The sequence below is a fragment of the Mus pahari genome, chromosome 23, assembly GCF_900095145.1.
Source record: "Mus pahari chromosome 23, PAHARI_EIJ_v1.1, whole genome shotgun sequence".
Taxonomy (NCBI): Eukaryota; Metazoa; Chordata; class Mammalia; order Rodentia; family Muridae; genus Mus; species Mus pahari.
In genome coordinates, this window is record NC_034612.1 from 30580448 (window position 1) to 30598823 (window position 18376).

Genomic DNA, 18376 nt, shown 5'->3' on the forward strand with positions numbered 1-18376 from the left:
TCTCTCTCTCTCTCTCTCTCTCTCTTTTGGTTTTTTGAGACAGGGTTTCTCTGTGTAGCCCTGGCTGTCCTGGAATTCACTCTGTAGACCAGGCTGGCTTTGAACTCAGAAATCCGCCTGCCTCTGCATCCCAAGTGCTGGGATTAAAGGCGTGCGCCACCACTGCCCGGCTTGTCTCTTATTTTTCAATTGACCTTAATTTTTTAAAAATTCATTTTATGTATATGGGTATTCTGTCTGCACGTATGTCTGGGCCCCACATGTGTGCAATACCTGAGGCGGCCAGAAGGGGGTGACAGATACCTAGGACCGGAGTAATAGATGGCTGTGAACCACTGTGTGAGTGCTGGAAGTCAAATCAGATTCCCTCTGAAGAAGAGCCAGAGATCTTAAGTATTGAGCCCTCTCTCCTGTCCCCAGACTGCTTTTTTGAGACAGGGTCTCATTCTAGACTTGGAATTTAGCAACTGGGCTATGCTGGCTGTCCAGCGTGCCCTAGGGATTCACCTGTCCTTGCCTCTCCCATGTTCCAGTGCTAGGATTATAGATTGAGCACTACCATACCTGGCTTTCATGTGGGTTCTAGGGACTAAATTCAGGTTATACAGAGCTTGAGACCAGCCAAGGAGGAATGACTTTCTCTCTCTCTCTCTCTCTCTCTCTCTCTCTCTCTCTCTCAGAAATAAAGAAAAAGAAAGATAAACCTTGCACAAATAGAAGCTAGGGATATCTGTGTGAAGCTGGGAGGTGACTCCGTCGCTGCTCACTGTGAAGACATGAGGGCCTCTTAGGATCCTCAATGCTCATGTAAAAGGCAGGCACAGCAGGCCAGCCATGGTGGCTCATAACTTTAATCCCAGCATTTGGGAGGCAGATCTCTGTGAGTTTGAGGCCAGCCTGGTCTACAGAGTGAGTTCCAGGACAGCCAGGGCTACACAGTGAAACCCTGTCTTATAAAACAGAACAGAACACTGGGTGTCTCTAACCCCAGCTCTGGGTAAAGGAATAGTCTGGAGGATCCCTGGGGCTTGAGAGCCATCCAGTCTCCAGCTGATGAGCTGCAGGATCAGTGAGAGACACTGTCTCAAACCAAGGCGGAGGAGACTAGGAAAGACACCTGTCATTGACCTCTGGCCTCCACAAACGTCGGCACATGTGGCTGCATGCACGCACAAACAGACCTACGTCAACATGTACACAGATTATACACCCATAACCTTCCACCCCCTAGGGACCTAAGTCCCAAAGTCAAGTCTGTTAGACATACGCACACATACCACGCACACACACACACACACACACACACACACCACACACATGCTCTTGGTTTATGAAGATACGTTTTGCCATGATTTACAAAGGATTTCTAAAATCAATAAAAATAAGCAAGCAGCTCAATGATGAAGAGTGGGCAAGATGCTTCATGGACAGATTGCAGAGGAGTTAATTGTATTTTCGTTTTGGTGTGTGTGTGTGTGTGTGTGTGTGTGTGTGTGTAGGACACAGGACAAGTTGTAGGAATTAGTTCACTCCTTCCATCGTGACTTCTGGGGAGTGAACTCAGGATATGAGGACTGGCTGCAGGCACCTCTACCCACTGAGCCATCTTGTCAGTCGTACAGAATTCTTAGTGATGCTAAAGAGATGGGAAATCTCTAAGATGTTAGGAAACATGGGTGTAAGCTGAAATAGTTTTCCCTTCTTGGCCTAACTGAAAGGGTGATGCTGAGATCTGTATTAAGTGGGTCACTTGTCAGTTGGACAAACAAAAAAAAAAAGAAGGCTTTTCAAGGAGAAGCGAGACCATTACATATACCCGTCTCTGCATTCCACATACTCATCTATGTATTGCACATCCAACTACTCACCCACATGCCTTCTCTCCATCCACCTACCCACACCTATCCATCCACCCATCCATCCACCCTCATATATATCCATCATCTATTTATCCTCTCACAATTCATTTATCCACCCACCTATTGTCCATCCATCCATCTGCCCAAATACACATTCATCCACCCACCCACCTCCTCATTCATTCATCCCTCTGCCCACTTATCCATCCATCCATCCATCCATCCATCCATCCATCCATCCATCCATCCATGCAATCATCCATCCATCCATCCATCCATCCATCCATCTGTCCATGCAATCATCCATCCATCCATCCATCCATCCATCCATCCATCCATCCATCTGTCTACACATCCACCTCTCCTCACAAAAGTTCATCCATTTATCAATCTATACACCAGCACTTACCTACCTATCTATCCACCCATCTATTCATCCTCTCATCCAGACACCCACCCTTCCCATCTTCCATCCTCCATCCTCCATCCATCCTCCATCCATCCACACATGCCATGGGCCCATGGCCCATTTTGCTGGTGAGCATGGAGTTCATGCCTGCATGACTGGCAATGCTCCTAGTCGAGCCATCCCTCTTCACACCTGCAGTCACAATCCCCCATGATGCAGAGGAGGACAGTCGCCTACAGATGAACAGGATCCGGGCACAGCTTATCGGGGCTTTCAAGGAGCAGATGGAGATGCGGCGCAGCCTGGTGGAGCTGGAGAATACCAACATTGAGCTGCACATAGACATGTCTCGCCACCTGCTGACCATTGCAGAGTGAGTGGCCACTGGTTGCTAGCATCTGCCCATCCCCAAGAAGGCAGGTCCCCTGTCTATGCCTCTCCTGCCATTGGTAAGCTGGGCCAAGTGTGAGACGTGTCTAGATCCCTTGGACCGATTATGGACGGAGTCCAGAGCCAGCCTGTGGGCTCAGTAAATAATAACACAATCTCTCTCCCACTGTACTTACCCATATGTGCCCCTGCTCTGAAGGCAGGGTGACCCCATGCAGGGAATAGCTGGGGTGTACCTGGAGGTGAAAGGGGCACCGGCAATTATTATACTAGGGCAGCAGGTGTCCTCCGAAGTCCTGGGAAAACCTGGACACAGGCCATTCACTTAGGGGTGACTTGACACTACTGTCACTTAGACCCTGGCTTTCCCTTGCTTCTCCCACAATTCCCCTCTTCCCCTCCTCCCGTCCCCTCTCCTCCAATTCCCTCCTCTTCTTGTGTCTTTCCCTCCTCCCTTCCTCTTTACTCTCCTCCCCTCCCTCTTCCCTCTTCCCCCTCTTTGCTTAGAACGAGGTCTTGCTATATAACTCAGGCTAGCCATCCTCGAGCTTGTGATCTTCCTGCTTCAGCCTCCTGAGTTCTGGGATGACAAGTGTTCATCACTGCACTTTGTCATCGTCATCCTCATCTTCTTTCTCCCCCTTCAGTTATACAAACAGCACAGTCCTCACACCAGCGCTATTCTAAACGTGAACAATACAATCACAGTCCCCTGCCCTTTCTGGCCAGGCAGCTGCTCGCTGAGGCTTCCTTAATCTTTCTTTCCTGCCCCGTTTCCCTAGATCATGTTTAGGCTCAATGTGGTCCCCTTGCTGGAGGAGCCCAGATAACTCCTCCTGGTGTCCCTGGTCACACAGCTGTTCCCTGAGGGCAGCAAGGATCAGAGAGGCATGCTTCCTTAAGAGGTAGCCATGACCAACGCTGGCAGGGAAATATATGTGGGAAGAGCATGAGGGAGACCCGATTCCCCTCTTTCGTTATTGTGTGCCTGTGGGGAGGCTTGTAGGCCTGGAGCACTCTAAGTACGACGTGTAGAACTCTCAGCTCAGGCACAATTGAGCTGAAACCTGTGTCCTGGCTGCAGCTGGGAGCGGGAGAAGACCCACCAGCGCGTGGACGTGGACAGCGGTGAGAGGGACAAGGAGCCAGTGGATGCTGATGGAGAGGAAGCCGGGGCTTCTGAGCCCCCGGAGGTGGCTCTGGCCAGAGAGGAGGTGAACTTGCTCTTGGCTGAACAGCAGAAAACAGCAGCCCTCAAGGTGAGGGGGAGGGAGGCTCAGCGAGCCTTCACGGGAATGGTGCTTAGGATCTGAGCCAGGCAACCCTTGAAAGGACCTGGACTTGGAGACATTGTCCAGGGCTGAGACAATAGAGGTTTGCTTAGCAAGCACCAGGTCCAGGGTTCCACCCCCAGCCACAGGTGTGGTGCCACACGCTTGGGAAGCAGAGGCGGGAGGATCGGAAGTTCAAGGCTATCCTTGGTCAGCCTGGATGCATGCGGCACTGTTTTGGGGGAGGGAGGGGGAGCTGGATCTTTATATGAGCTGTTTATACAATAGCTGGCTAGTGAGTGAACTCATTTTAGGAAACTTACAAAACTCTTGGTTGAGGAGGCTTTGGGGAAGGGCAGTGATGGCAGGAACCGGGCAGCTAAGTGCTATTGGGTATGTCTTCAGGAAGCAGGAGAAGTGTCTGGCAAGGTCAGGTTGTTAAAGGCAGGTGTTTAGTTCTCTTAAAGTCTATGTAGCCAAAGCAAGCGGCCCTTCATGGTGTCATGTCTGCCCACCCACAGCAGTCAGGCAGGGCCCTTCATGGTGTCACATCTGCCCACAGCAGTTGGGGCAGGGGAGCTACAGCCACCAGAACAAATGTGAGTGAGCCGAGGAGGCTGTAGGGAGGGGAATGGATGAGTGAGCGCTTCAGGGGAGTCCAGATAGTTGGGGAGGACTGAGGGGAGGCTGGATAAAGGGGAGTTGGGAAGGACTTCAGGGGTTGCTAGATGTCAGGGGAGCAGGGAGGACCTGAGGGAGGACCTGAGGGAAGGGAGACAGAGAGGACTTCAGGGAGGGAGGAAGGGAGTGGACTCAATCCCAGATCATAGGAAGGTGGCAGAACACTTTTTTTTTTTTTTTTTTCGAGACAGGGTTTCTCTGTGTAGCCCTGGCTGTCCTGGAACTCACTCTGTAGACCAGGCTGGCCTCAAACTCAGAAATCCGCCTGCCTCTGCCTCTCAAGTGCTGGGATTAAAGGCGTGTGCCACCACCACTGCCTGGTGGCAGAACACATCTTTCTCAGCTGTTATCTGCCCATTCCTTGGGGACTAAGACTCTGGGCCTGCAAGGCAGCCGGAGCCCCATGTGACTCTCTGGGGGCCCTGTGGAGTTAGTTGAGTGGTGTGATGGCTTCTTTGCTGAGTCACCTGAGCAGACTCCAGGATGAAGGGATATGATTCGCTGGGAAGGCGTTTTATTGGCATGGTCAGCATCTCCATTGAGTGCACACACACACACACACACACACACACACACACACACACACACACTTGTGCGTACAGACACATACAGAAATAAGCGCATATCCACAACTATGTATAGAGGGCTGGGGCCTTGCCTGGTGGGTGTACAGACCATAGCTCTCAGGGGCTCCCAGTTCATTATACACAGGATGATCATCAGGTCAGGAGGTCTGTGGTAGACAAGCTGGGTCTGATCTCTCCCTAATTCCTGCTTGAAAGTATCAGGGCCTGGAGTGTGGCCCACAGCTTTGTGATATGGGGCACTCTGGAGGCATGTCACAGTATGCGGTGGGTTGACTGTTTCCTGGAACTGAAAATGTAGTTTGTGGCCGGGCGTGGTGGCGCACGCCTTTAATCCCAGCACTCGGGAGGCAGAGGCAGGTGGATTTCTGAGTTCAAGGCCAGCCTGGTCTACAGAATGAGTTCCAGGACAGCCAGGGCTACACAGAGAAACCCTGTCTTGAAAAAAAAAGAAAAAAGAAAAAAAATAAAATAAAATAAAATGTAGTTTGTCACTTACAAGTAGGTCCCAGTAGGAGGAATCTGCCAGTCCACTCCACACATGGCCCTCGCAGGAGTACTAAGGTGGTTCAGGACCTGGGAGAAGTGAGTAGAAAAGGTGGCCAAGAGCCCCATTGTGGTTTCCGCAGGAAGGAACAGACGGACTGTTTGCATTTCTTGCATAGCTTGCATTTCTGAGGAGATATGAACTTCACAGTCGTCCCCAAACCGGAGCAGCCCTGACAGCTCATGACTCATTCAGGGGCGGCAGATGTGGCTCACTTGGTAGAGCTCTGGCCTAGTCGGCACAAGGCCCCAGGTTCCATCTCCGGCAGGGTATCAACTACAACTTTGGTGGTGCACACCTGTAATCCCAGCACTCTGGAGGCAGGAGAATGGGAGGTTCAAGGCCATCCTGAGCTACATAGTGAGTTTGAGGCTAGCCTAGGCTATGTGAGACTCTGGGCGAAAAGAAGGAGGGCGAGGAGGAGACTCACCCAAGTTCAGCAGTGAAGAGTTCAGGGCGGGGTTCTTCAGGGCGGGGTGTGCCACTCAGAGGGCCATATTTTCTATAAAGTTGCCAGCACCCTGCCTACCAAGCTCCTAGTTTATTTCCTTTAGAAAATACTTATTTTTTTATTTTTATTTCTATGACTATATGTATGTGTGTGGGAGGGTGCATATGCATGGGAGTGCCAGTTTCTCAGGAGACCAGCAGAGGGCGTCAGATCCCCTAGAGCCAGAGTTACAGGTAGGTGTGAGTCAGAGGGTACGTATGGGTAAGGGGGACAGAACTCACATCCTCTGTAAGGGCAGTATGTGCTCTTACCTGCTGGCCCACCTCTCCATCTCCAAATCTCCTGTATCATGTGGCTCTGAGATCATAGCAGAATTCCTGTACACTTGGGTTCTGAGCCAAAGCAGCAGAGGTGACCATAGGTTCAGACAGCACACTGCACAGACAAGCCAGCTCTAGGAAGGTTCCATGCTTATATGTACTCTGCCCTTGCCCTTACCAGGCATTCTGCTGGTCTACGGGAAACACTGGCCATCCACAGGAAGGGTGGCTTGTCTTGCTGTAGGTTGGCACACAGACCATCAAGGCATCTATCTGCTTGTTGCAGGATGGGGCTATAGACTAAGATCCAGAGTACATTCGTTGTTCTGTTTGGCAATTTGTTGTTCCGGTGCCCCAGCGCTGTCCCTGGATGCCTGGCACTGGCTCAGGGCAATTAGGGCACTAAGTGGTAGCTGTGAGCTGTGGGCTCTGCCCTTGAGGAGTGGGCTCTACACAGATGGGTTTGCACTTTGAAAAACAAGCTCTTGGGTGAGTTGCTTACTTTATCCAGAAGCTGGCTTGGTACCTCAAGGGTCAGCATACATAGATAGGTTAAAATAGCAGGATTTTGAAGACAGAGGATGTGGTCCTGAGGATGGAGCTAAGTTACTCTTCTTGTCGCTGGGATAAAATGCCTGACAAAGCAACTTCAAGGGTTTGTTTTGTTGCTCACAGTCTGAGGGTGCACAATCCATCAAGATGGGGAAGGCATGGCAGAAGGAGCAGGAGATCGCTGGTTACATTGTATCCACAGTCAGGAAGCAGACAGAGATGGATGCTGGGACGGCTCACTTTCTCTTTTTCATTCAGTACAGAACCCCACTGGGGGTGGAGTGTGGCCCATGTGTAAGGTGGGTTTTTCCACCTCCAATAACCTAATCAATATAATCCCTCATGAGCATGGCCAGAGGGTACCTACTTTGCATTATTGCTCACGTGTGTCTTCTAGATAATTCTAGGTCCTGTCAAATGGACCTCATCAGTATTATTAGGCTTAGCGCCAGGGCTGATTGCCCCACATCTCATGAGGATGACTAACTGGTGTCACTGACAGCCCCAAGCTCTCCTTGTCTTCCCCAGGCTGGGCTAGAGCAGCGCCTGGCCCATGCTAAGCAGAAGGCGTCACAGATGGAAAAGCTGCTACCGAGGCAGGTGACCAGTGAGGACCAGCGGGAGGTCCTGCAGCTGCTGTGCAGGGCTCACGAGCTGGAGGTGGAGAACACGGAGCTTCAGGCTGACAACTTATGCCGCAAGAACTTGCTGTGCCAGAAGGACTTCGTGATCCAGCGCTATCACCAGCACCGGCTGCTGTGTGAACAGATCATCCAGGGGCAGCGACAGCTGATGCAGGGTGAGGCCAGCTCGGAGCGTAGGGCCAAGTGATTCTGCAGTAACTAGTAACTGAGGCGTGAATATCATGTGGTCCAAACTGCTCTAAATGGTTGGTTTTCTATACATGCCTGGCCAACTGTACTTGATGCTGTTGTTTCATTGCTGTTTCTTTGTTGCTATTGTTTTGTTTTATTGTCTAGCTCTGTTTACCTCTGATTAGCCAAACATGCTGTGATGAAATTTGCACTAATCCCTGTGGCCTGTTGAAGCCTCACTNGATGTCAGAGTCAGCTTTAGTGAGGATGACTTGCCTGGATGATGCACAGCTGGTCCAGGACATCTGTACTGCCATATGTGAATATCATCCTCTGGCTCTATAGCAGTTATCCCTGACCCAGAGTCAAGAGATCTACAGTGTTAGCACTCCTAAGAGAAACCACAGGGTGAGGGCTGGGGAGACAGCTCAGACAGCAAAGTGTTTATTATACAAGTGTGGGGACCCAAGTTCTAGCCCCAGAACTCATTAAAAAGCTGAATGTGGTGGCACACGATTGTAGTCCCATTGATGGCCAGGTGAGAAGTGGGGACAGGTGGATCCATGGAGCTACTTGGCCATCTAGCTTAGCCTACACGGCAAAGTCCCAGGCTAATGGGAGCCCTTGTCTTTTTTTTTATGATTTATGTATTTATTTTATGTCTATGAATACATTGTAGCTTTACAGTGCACCCCCCCACACACACACACACAGGAGACAGAGGCCTTGGGGGCCGGGCATGGTGGTGCACACCTTTAATCCCAGCACTTGGGAGGCAGAGGCAGGTGGATTTCTGAGTTCGCGACCAGCCTGGTCTACAGAGTGAGTTCCAGGACAGCCAGGACTGCACAGAGAAAACAAAACAAAAAAGGAAGGCCTTGGGGACACAGCTCACTGTTGAGAGCACACTTAGTGAACATAAAGCCCAGAATTCAGTTCCCAGCACAATAGAGAGACCAAAACTTGGTCGGAAAACATAGGACAGTCCCTAAGTCCCCAAGCACAAACACCAGCCTGCCACCAGCCAGCTTACTGTGGCCGACACCCTGCCCCCATTCAATCCCTTCCTCCCCTCCCATCCCCCCACCTCCCAACCCTCCATCTCTTCTTTAATCTTCCCTTCCTTCCCAGGATGCATTGTGTAGCGCAGGCTGACTTCAAACTCTCCTACTTCAGTCTCCTCAGGGACCTGTCCTGGACTTTTTGTTTGTTTCTTTAGTTGTTTAGAGACAGAGTCTCACCATGTAGACCAGGCTGGCCTGGGACTCATGTAGAGCAGGCTGACTTTTTGTTTGTTTGTTTGTTTGTTTAAAAATATTTACTTATTTTGTGTGTGAGTACACTGTCACTGTCTTCAGACACACCACAAGAGGGCGTCAGATCCCATTACAGATGGTTGTGAGCTACCATGTGGTTGCTGGGAATTGAACTCAGGACCTCTGGAAGAGCAGTCAGTGCTCTCATCACCAAGCCATCTCTCCAGGCCCCAGGCTGGCTTTAAAGACACAGAGAACTGCCTGTGTCTTTTCTCCTGAACATTGGCATTAAAGGTTTGCGCCACCTTGCTCAGCCCTGTCTTCAGTTCTTAAGTGTATTTTATTTATTTTGCACATGTGCATGTATGTGTATGTGTGCACATGTGTCTATGGGTACATGTGTGGAGGTGAGAGGTCTACACTCAGGTGCCTTCTTGTACCACAAACCTCCTTGTTTTTGAGACAGTCTCTCACACTGAACCTGGAGCTCACTAAGTAGGTGAGGCCGGCTGGCCAGCAAGCCCCAGGGACCCTCCTGTCTGTGTCTGTCCCTTGCTGGATTTAAGCCACACACTGCCACCATGTTCTTCTCTTTTATGTGGGTCCTAGGGACCCAACTGAGGTCTTCAGGCTTGGGCAGCAAGCACTTTACCCACACAACCATCTTTCCAGCCCTTTCTCTCTCTCTGAGACCGGGTCTCATTATGTAACTCAGGCTGTCCTCTGACACACCATCCTCCAGCCTCAGGTCCCTCTCAAGAGCAGGGAGCCCAGTGATCTTCCCGACTGTGGTATTTCCTGTGTGGGATGGCTCCTGTGAACACAACATACACTACATGGCCTTCGCTGGTGACTTCCTTCACTTAGCGTAACACGTTTTAGGCTCGCTCACGACATAGCAGACACTACAATGTCATCCGTTTTTGTGGCTGAGTCACATTCCATCCCATGGACAGCCACATGGGCAGCCTGTGTCTATAAACTCATCTGTTGGTGGTGTTGCCACCTGGGAGTGTTATGAATAACACTTTGGAAAACATTCTTGCTTAATTTTCTTTTCCTTCCTTCCTTCCTTCCTTCCTTCCTTCCTTCCTTCCTTCCTTCCTTCCTTCCTTCCTCCCTCCCTCCCTCTTTCTTTCTTTCTTTCTTTCTTTCTTTCTTTCTTTCTTTCTTTCTTTCGGTTTCTCTGTGTTGTTCTGTCTGTTCTGGAACTTGCTCTGTAGACCAGACTGGCCTCCAACTCAGAGACTCTGCCTCTGCCTCCTGAGTCCTGGAACTAAAGCTGTGTACCACCACTACCTGGCTATATTCAGTTTTGTGCGCTACACTTTTTTTTTTCTTGCAGTTCTTTTGGGTATACATTCCAGAAGTTGGCCTTTTACTTTTAGCTAAAATTGTATTTATACTTTAGAATCATTCTCCGTCTTTTCTCCCTCCCTTCCCTCCCTTCCTTTCCTGTTTTGGTGATGCTGGAGACAGAAACCAGGGCATCACCAGTGCCAGGAAGCCTCTCCATGGCCAGCCCAATACTGTTCTGTTAGGACTGAAAGTGGCATTTCTACACAGTAGAAAAACATTTATTTTATTTTATTTTATTTATTTATTTATTTATTTATTTATTTTTTGGTTTTTCGAGACAGGGNTTCTCTGTATAGCCCTGACTGTCCTGGAACTAACTCTGTAGACCAGGCTGGTCTTGAACTCAGAAATCTGCCTGTCTCTGCCTCCCAAGTGCTGGGATTAAAGGCGTGTGCCACCACCACCCAGTTGAAAAACATTTTTAAACTTCAGCTGAGGTGTGGCTTGCTCAGCAGTGGACTGTTTGTCTAGCATGTCCGACAGTCCGACTTACCAAGTGTCATGGTGTATGCATTTAATCCCAGCAGTCAAGAGGCTGAGGCCATGGATCAAGGCCACCCTGATCTACATAGTAAGTTCTGAGCTGGCTGAGGCTTCTCAGGGAGACCCTACCTACCCATTCCCCAAAAGACCCTGAACTCTATCTTTAATATCACACACACACAAATATTACAGTCAATTAAAATAGGGCTTGGGAGTTCCAGGACAGCCAGGGCTATACAGAGAAACCCTGTCTCAAAAAACCAAATACATAGGCCGGGCATGGTGGCACACGTCTTTAATCCCAGCATTCGGGCGGCAGAGGCAGGCAGATTTCTGAGTTCAAGGCCAGTCTGGTCTACAAAGTGAGTTCCAGGACAGCCAGGGCTATACAGAGAAACCCTGTCTCGAATAAAACAAAAACAACAACAACAACAACAAAAGACCAAATACATATATACATAAATTCACACATATACATATACCGTAGGGCTGGGGACGCAACCCAGTTGATACAGTGTTTGACTAGCGTTCATCAGACTCTGGGTTCCATTCCCAGCACTGCATAAACCAAGTATGGTGGCTCACATCTGTAATCCTAGCACTTGGCCAGTACACATAGGAAGATCAGAGGTTCAAGGTTATCCTCAGCTACATAGTGAGTTCGAGACTAGCCTGAACAACATGAGACCCTGACTTAAACTATAAGTTTAAGTGGGTGGAAATGTAAAAGCAAAGCTCTGCGTAGGAAACCTCCCCGCTTTCAACATTTCAGACTGGGAGATGCCCTTTTGGCACATGGTAGTGGTTTTCATGTGCCTGAGGTGGTGTGTTCTAGCCAATTCTGATGGCTCCTCTCTTTGATTCCTCAGACAATGGCATCTCAGCCCCGGAGCCTCTGGAACAGCAGTACCGACTCTACTCCCGGGAGCTGGGCGAGGGCACGTTGGATCGACTGCTGCTGCAGCTCTCAGTGATGTCCAGCTCGCTCCAAGTGAGTCTCACTTCCCCCACCTCTGGCTAATGCCATGGTCAACGACATCCCAGCATGCTCTGCTCTAGGTCAGCCTGTGCTGAGCCTCAGGCTGCACAGACAGACTGGGCCCAGGACCTGGGGATGAGCTGGGGAGATGGCTCAGTTGGTAAAGGGCTCACTGTGCAAGTATAAGGACCCAGCCCCTGGACGCACTGACAAAAGCTGAGTGAGGCAGGATGTGTCTGTCTGTCTGTCATCCCAGGCAGGATGTGTCTGTCTGGCATCCCAGCGCTGAAGAGGCAGAAATAGGCAGGTCCCTGGGGCTTAGTGAGCAGCCATCTTTGCTGAATCCATGAGTTCCAGGTTCAGTGAGAGACCCTGTCTCAAAACAAAACAAAACATCCCAAGTCTACTTCTGATCTCTACATGGACTGCTCTCCCACATGTGCACGTATACAGAACAAAATTCACAGTGCACACATGTGCACACACCACACACACACACACACACACACACACACACACACATACACTCTAACTAGGGGAGTCTGGCAGGTCTAAAGTCCACAACCTGTCCAGTGAGCAGGGTCCACAGGGGTACCGAGCACTGGGGTACCGAGCACTGGGGTACCGAGCACTAGGGTACCGAGCACTGGGGTACTGAGCGGGTGTGGATGTTGCTCCCTTAGGTGAGGCCACCACTGTTCCCTCTCCTGTCATGACTCTAGTCCTTGGATATTCCTGAAGAGTCGGAGGTGGGTCAAAGCTGGTGGAGGGAATCCTGAGCATTGACAGGTCCTTCCTGCCTCAGTGTCCCAGGTGCTGGGGTTTGCATGTGTGAGCCGTGGTGCCTGGCTCTGATGTTTTACAGCAGTTTTGAACTCATGCCATATCAGAGTTCCCAGTGACCCCTACCTCAGTCTGCAACTCCTCCATTGCCGGTATCCCTCTCCAGAGAGGGTCTGTTTGCTGCCGTCAGTGAGCCTGTATCAGCCCATTGTGTCCCCTTAGCACAGTTTCACTTCACCTTGATTCCTAATTCTGTGGGTTGGCATCAACAGGTAAGACAAGTATTCACCGTTGTAGAACCACACTAGGCAGGGTACCTGCCCGAAGCATCCCAGTGCTCTGCTGGATTTCCTTGTTGGTTTTGTTGCTTTGTGATGCTGGAAACGAAACCCAAGGCCTTGTGAATGCTAGATAAGCACCCTACCACTGAGCCACACCCCAGCCCCTCACTGTGGGATTCTAGGCAGGGNCTCTATCACTGAGCCACGCCCCCAGCCCCTCACTGGGGGATTCTAGGCAGGGGCTCTACCACTGAGCCACACCTCAGCCCCTCACTGGGGGATTCTAGGCAGGGGCTCTACCACTGAGTCACACCCCAGCCCCTCACTGGGGGATTCTAGGCGGAGACTCTACCACTGAGCCACGCCCCCAGCCCCTCACTGGGGGATTCTAGGCAGGGGCTCTATCACTGATCCACACCCCAGCCCCTCACTGGGGGATTCTAGGCAGGTACTTTGTCATCGACCTAATGCCCAGTGGTTTTTGTTGTTGTTTAGATTGTGTGTATGTATGTGTGTGTGTCCCTGGCACCAGAGTTACAGGGGATTGTGACCTGTCAGACATAGCTGCTGTGAACCAGACTTGGTCCTCTGTAAGAGCAACTAATGCTCCCAACCTACGAGCCATCTCTCCAGTTCCAACCCTCCTGGCCCACATATCTGGTTTTTTTTTTTTTTTTTTNATTTTGAGACAGGGTTTTTCTGTGTAGTCCTGGTTGTCCTGGAACTCACTTTGTAGACCAGGCTGGCCTCGAACTCAGAAATCCGCCTGCCTCTGCCTCCTGAGTGCTGGGATTAAAGGTGTGCGCCACCACGCCCGGCTCTCATATCTGGTGTGCATGCGTGCATGCATGCATGTGTGTATGTGTGTGCATGCATGCATGTATGTGCGTGTGTGTGTGCATGTGTGTCTGTGTGCACGTGCACACGTGCATGTGTGCGTGCGTGCGTGCGTGTCTCAGGATGCCAAGGATGAAACTCAGATCCTTGTGGGTGGCTCTACCATTGAGCCCTGCCTCAGCCCTACTGTTCTTTTGAAAGAACCATCTTTGGGACGTAGAGACCACACAGACACTTGGCTCCTGTGAAAATCTTTGCTCAGCTGGGGTCTGGGCTCTGATTCTCAGCAGGGTCCTGTCATACACCCTGGGCATCTCTAGTGTCAGCTTCTTCGAGCGGATGCTCAGCTCACAGGAGCAACCTCTGGAGTTCTCCCCAGTGTGGCTAAGTGACCTGAGAGGAGGCCGTTCGTTACACTCGTCAGAGTGGGCCTTTCCTCCTCTCTGGTGACATCACAGACTTTGACCTTTCTGGTGACAGGTGTGTTGAAGGCTTGTCAGCGTCTGGGGGTGTCACTGTCACGTCTCCTGAATTACTCAAGGCTCACGGGCAGGCCTTGCTAAGCCGCCAGCTGCACCTGCAGAGCTCTTCTTTCCTTTTTGGTTGTGGAATGTGAATACCAGAGGACAGCCTCGTGGGCAGCATTTCTCAGGTGCCGACCACCATACACATAGTCGCAGGCAGAGTGGGAGCTTCCTGGCACTCAGCTCATGTGTCTCCTTTTCACAGTCCGGGGCCCAAAACCGAGAAACAGTGCTGCCCACTTTGAGGCTGGGTCTTCCCACATCAATGAATTGTAATCACGGAAACCCCACAGACATGCCCACAGGAACCCCTCATCTGGACAGGCCCTCATCGATACTCTGCCCAGATGATTCTAGATTGTGTCACAAATTGGATTGTGACAATTCAAAGCAACCACCACAGTCACTCTCTTCTCCCCCTCTCTCTTTTTTTTTGCGGGGCGGGGAACCATGCATAAATTCTATCATTGTTTTTGAGACAGGGCAGTACTGAGGGGTGAACTCAGAGCCTTGAATGTTCTTGGCAAGTATCCTACCACCCTCTGACTGTTCTTATTTTATGTACTTTTGTCTGTTTTGAGCCAGGGTGTCACTATGTAGCCCTGGCTGTCCTGAAACTCACTATGTAAACCAGGCTGGCCTTGAACTTACAGAAGATCTGCCTGCCTCTGGCTCCCAAGTGCTGGGAGTAAAGGGGTGTGTCACTAGGACTTCCATGCCACCACATATCACAGCACTGGGAGGCCTTTTCCATCTTCTAGAACCTTCTCTTCTTCCCCAATCAGAACTTACTCTTACTGAACACTAGCTCCTCTTCCCTCCCCAGTGCCGGGACATTGTCATACAGTGGTGTGCAGCTTGAGGGTTCTAGAAACCTCCTGTCGATGAGAAGGGGCTTCCCCTGTTCCCTGATGGAGCTCCCTGGCTCACAGCTTCCTCTGAGCCTCGGCAGAGAGAGTGCCCCTCGGAAATCTTCTGCTTGGAGACAGTCTCCAGTGCTGCCACGCCCTGACTCTGTTCCTTCCCTTCCAGGATGGCCCCATTGTGAATGTGTCACCCCCACCGACTGAGGAGAACAGCGGAGAACCTCTGGGTGACAGGAGGGATCTCCCGTGGGGCGCCACCTTTGAGTTGCCACAGATGCTCCTAGAGAGAGACAGGTGGGCATGACTTCTATGCAAGAGTCATGGATGGAACAGGTCCCAGGCAGGGCTGACACATGGCCGGCTGGGGACTCGCCTCAGAGCCCAGATCCCTGCCCAGGGCCCTGACTCAGTCTCCTCCCGAGGTTGTCTCAAATGAATGAGCTACTGAGGAGATAGCTCGCTCAGTGGGGAGAGCACTTGCCTGGTGAGTGCAGTGGCTTGAGTTCAGTCCGTAGAACCTGCATAAGATAAGTGGCAGGGCAGCACGTGCACATGATCATCCCGCTGCCGAGGAGGTGGAGGCGGGCAGTCGTCTTGGGTTCGCTGGCCCAGACAGCCCAACCTGCTTGGCAAGTCCCGGACTCCATTTCAACAAGGCAAGGTGCACAGTACACGGAAGACAGTGGAGCTTCACATGCCAGAGCGCACACATGCACCTCTGCCCTGTGCATGTACACAGACATGTGCACACATGTATACAACATTAAAGATTAATCAACCTACCACAGGAGGTCCCGGCTGCATGGAACAGAGATGAGGCTCAGGAGTGTGAAGAGTCTGAGGCTGGAGCTGGCCTTTTCACTTCCTGGGACTTCTCTCCTGAGCGTGTTCAGTGCCATTTTCCCCTGCCCTCCTCCCCCTCCTCCCCCTCTCTTCCTCTTCCCCCTCTTCCCCTCCTCTCCCTCTTTCCCTTCCTCCCCTCCTCTCCCTCTTCCTCCTCCTCCCCTCCTCCCCTCCTCTCCCTCTTCCCCCTTCTCCCTGCTCCCCCTCCTCTCCCTCCTCCCCTCCTGCCTCTCCTTACCTTCTCTCCCTCCTCCCCCTCCTCTCCCTTCTCTCCTACCTGTCCTACCTCCCCCTCCTCCCCTTCTCCCTCTTCCTCCTGCCTCCTCTCTCTCCTCCCCCTTTCTGTTCTTTTTCTGCAGCACTTTCCAACAGACACCAGCAACGTAAATGTCCATAGGCTGTCTGTAGTTTTTTAACAGTTCCCATCTGACTGACCCACGTGAGTGTCTGTCCCTCAGGTTGTCATAAGTGCCATCTTCTGGGTTAAACGTTCTCAGCCTAGACAACGTGAACTGTCTCACAGCTGTGGAGGCTGGAGGTTCAAGGTCAGCCTGCTGGAGCTGTGTGGGGGCTGGTGAGGGCGCCTGCCTGGCCGTAAGATGGCTGCCTTCTTGCTGTGTCCTTAAGTGCTGTGCAGGAAAGGGACAGAGGGGGACAGACCAAGCGGGCATTCCTGCCGAGGCCCAGTTTGAGGGTATCCTCAAGACGGAGAAGACACGACTTCCGCCACTAAGGAGCAGAGAACACTGGATAGTCAGCTTATGTTCTCCTTTTATTTAGTCCAGGCCCCCATGGAGCGGCATCACTCAGATTTAGGAGGGGTCTCCCTACCCCAGTTAACCCAGTCTAGATAACCCATGACAGATATGCCTAGACATCCATTTGCATGGTCATTCTGCATCCTATTACCTTGACCTCCAAGACTGAACAGCTTAGCTGCTGTATATCCATCTTAATAGAGGGCAGAGCCCAGCACACCGTGACCCTGGTTACTCATAGCAGGTGACCAGCATGGGTGAGCCAGCTCGGCCCAGCCACAGCCACAGCCCGGCTACGGCCACGGCCACGGCCACGGCCACGGCCACAGCCACAGCCCAGCCACAGCCACGGCCACAGCCCCAGCTACAGCCACAGCCACAGCCACAGCCACAGCCACAGCCACATAGCATCTTGCCCAGTAATGCGTGGACCACAGTGCTTTGGGCTGCAACAGCAGCTGAGGCAGGATCCTAGCTGCCCAGGCTATGTCAGAGGAGCCAGGCTCTAGAATGTCTCCCGTTTCATCCACAGTGATGGGAACAGGTCCTCAAAAAGCACTCCCCTGCGGAGGCTTGGGAAGCAAGAATCTCTCCTCCCTCCGCCAGCCCTCCGCATCTTGCTGACACCCCCTATGCTTGAGGTTGGTATTCAGGGTGCTAGCGATATGTCCTAGCTAGACTGCACGAGGAGGGACTGCTTCTGGGGTCCCCTAGTGGCTGAGGGTGGCCTCTGCTCTTCTTTCACAGAAGCCAAATGCCCCAGGCGCCAAGAGCCTGATCTCTAGGCTGCAGCCCACGGCATCCTTGGAGCTGAGGACCCAACAGGCAGCCGGAGAGACGAGCCCTCCGCTGAGTGCCCAGGCCCTCAAGGAGATGGCCCTGGGCACCAAGAGCATCGCTCTCATAGCAGCCAGCCGGCGCTGCAAGGCGTACGACAGGGAGGGCGGCTGTCTGGACTCCAGGGACCCCAGCCCTGCAGACTGGAGGTGGCCCCATGCCAGCCCCAGCAGGGACCGCTCTCTGGACAGGAAGGCAGGGAGGAAGCGGTCACCCTCGTTCACCTGGAGCCTGCAACAAGTATGTAGCTGCAACAAGTATGTAGCTGTCTGTCTGTCTGGTTGCTGGGGTGTGGCTCTGTCTGTCTGGTTGCCGGGGTGTGGCTGGGACAGCAGCAGAAGGCAGGGAGGGCAGATGGCCACTCACATGCCACATGTGGTTGGGATCCCTGCAGTTGAGATAGAAGGAAAGTATGTCCACCTCGAATCAATCCTTCACAGTGCCTGAGCCCATTACATGACCCAGACCCACAGTGTCCACTTGTGTTTTGTGCAGCTTTGTGAACAATCATATCTCCCTTCCTTTTTCCTTTCTTCCTTTTGTGGTACTCATGATAGAACCCAGGACCTTGCATGAATTAAGCAAGAACTCTGCTTCTGAGCCACACCCCAGCCCCTCACTGGGGGATTCTAGGCAGGGGCTCTACCACTGAGCCACACCCCAGCCCCTCACTGGGGGATTCTAGGCAGGG

At 51.9% G+C, this 18376-nt stretch overlaps 1 protein-coding gene across 1 annotated transcript in view; it reads left to right on the forward strand.

Annotated features, from left to right (window-relative positions):
• The window catches only part of LOC110313192 (kinesin-like protein KIF19), a 50340-nt gene that overhangs the window by 24832 nt on the left and 7132 nt on the right, over positions 1-18376 (forward strand). Inside the window, exons 10-16 of the mRNA XM_021187211.1 lie at positions 2467-2641; positions 3743-3917; positions 7593-7863; positions 11847-11968; positions 15414-15541; positions 17381-17489; positions 17596-17925. Coding sequence (XP_021042870.1) covers positions 2467-2641; positions 3743-3917; positions 7593-7863; positions 11847-11968; positions 15414-15541; positions 17381-17489; positions 17596-17925 — 1310 coding nt within the window. The remainder of the gene's footprint in view (positions 1-2466; positions 2642-3742; positions 3918-7592; positions 7864-11846; positions 11969-15413; positions 15542-17380; positions 17490-17595; positions 17926-18376) is intronic.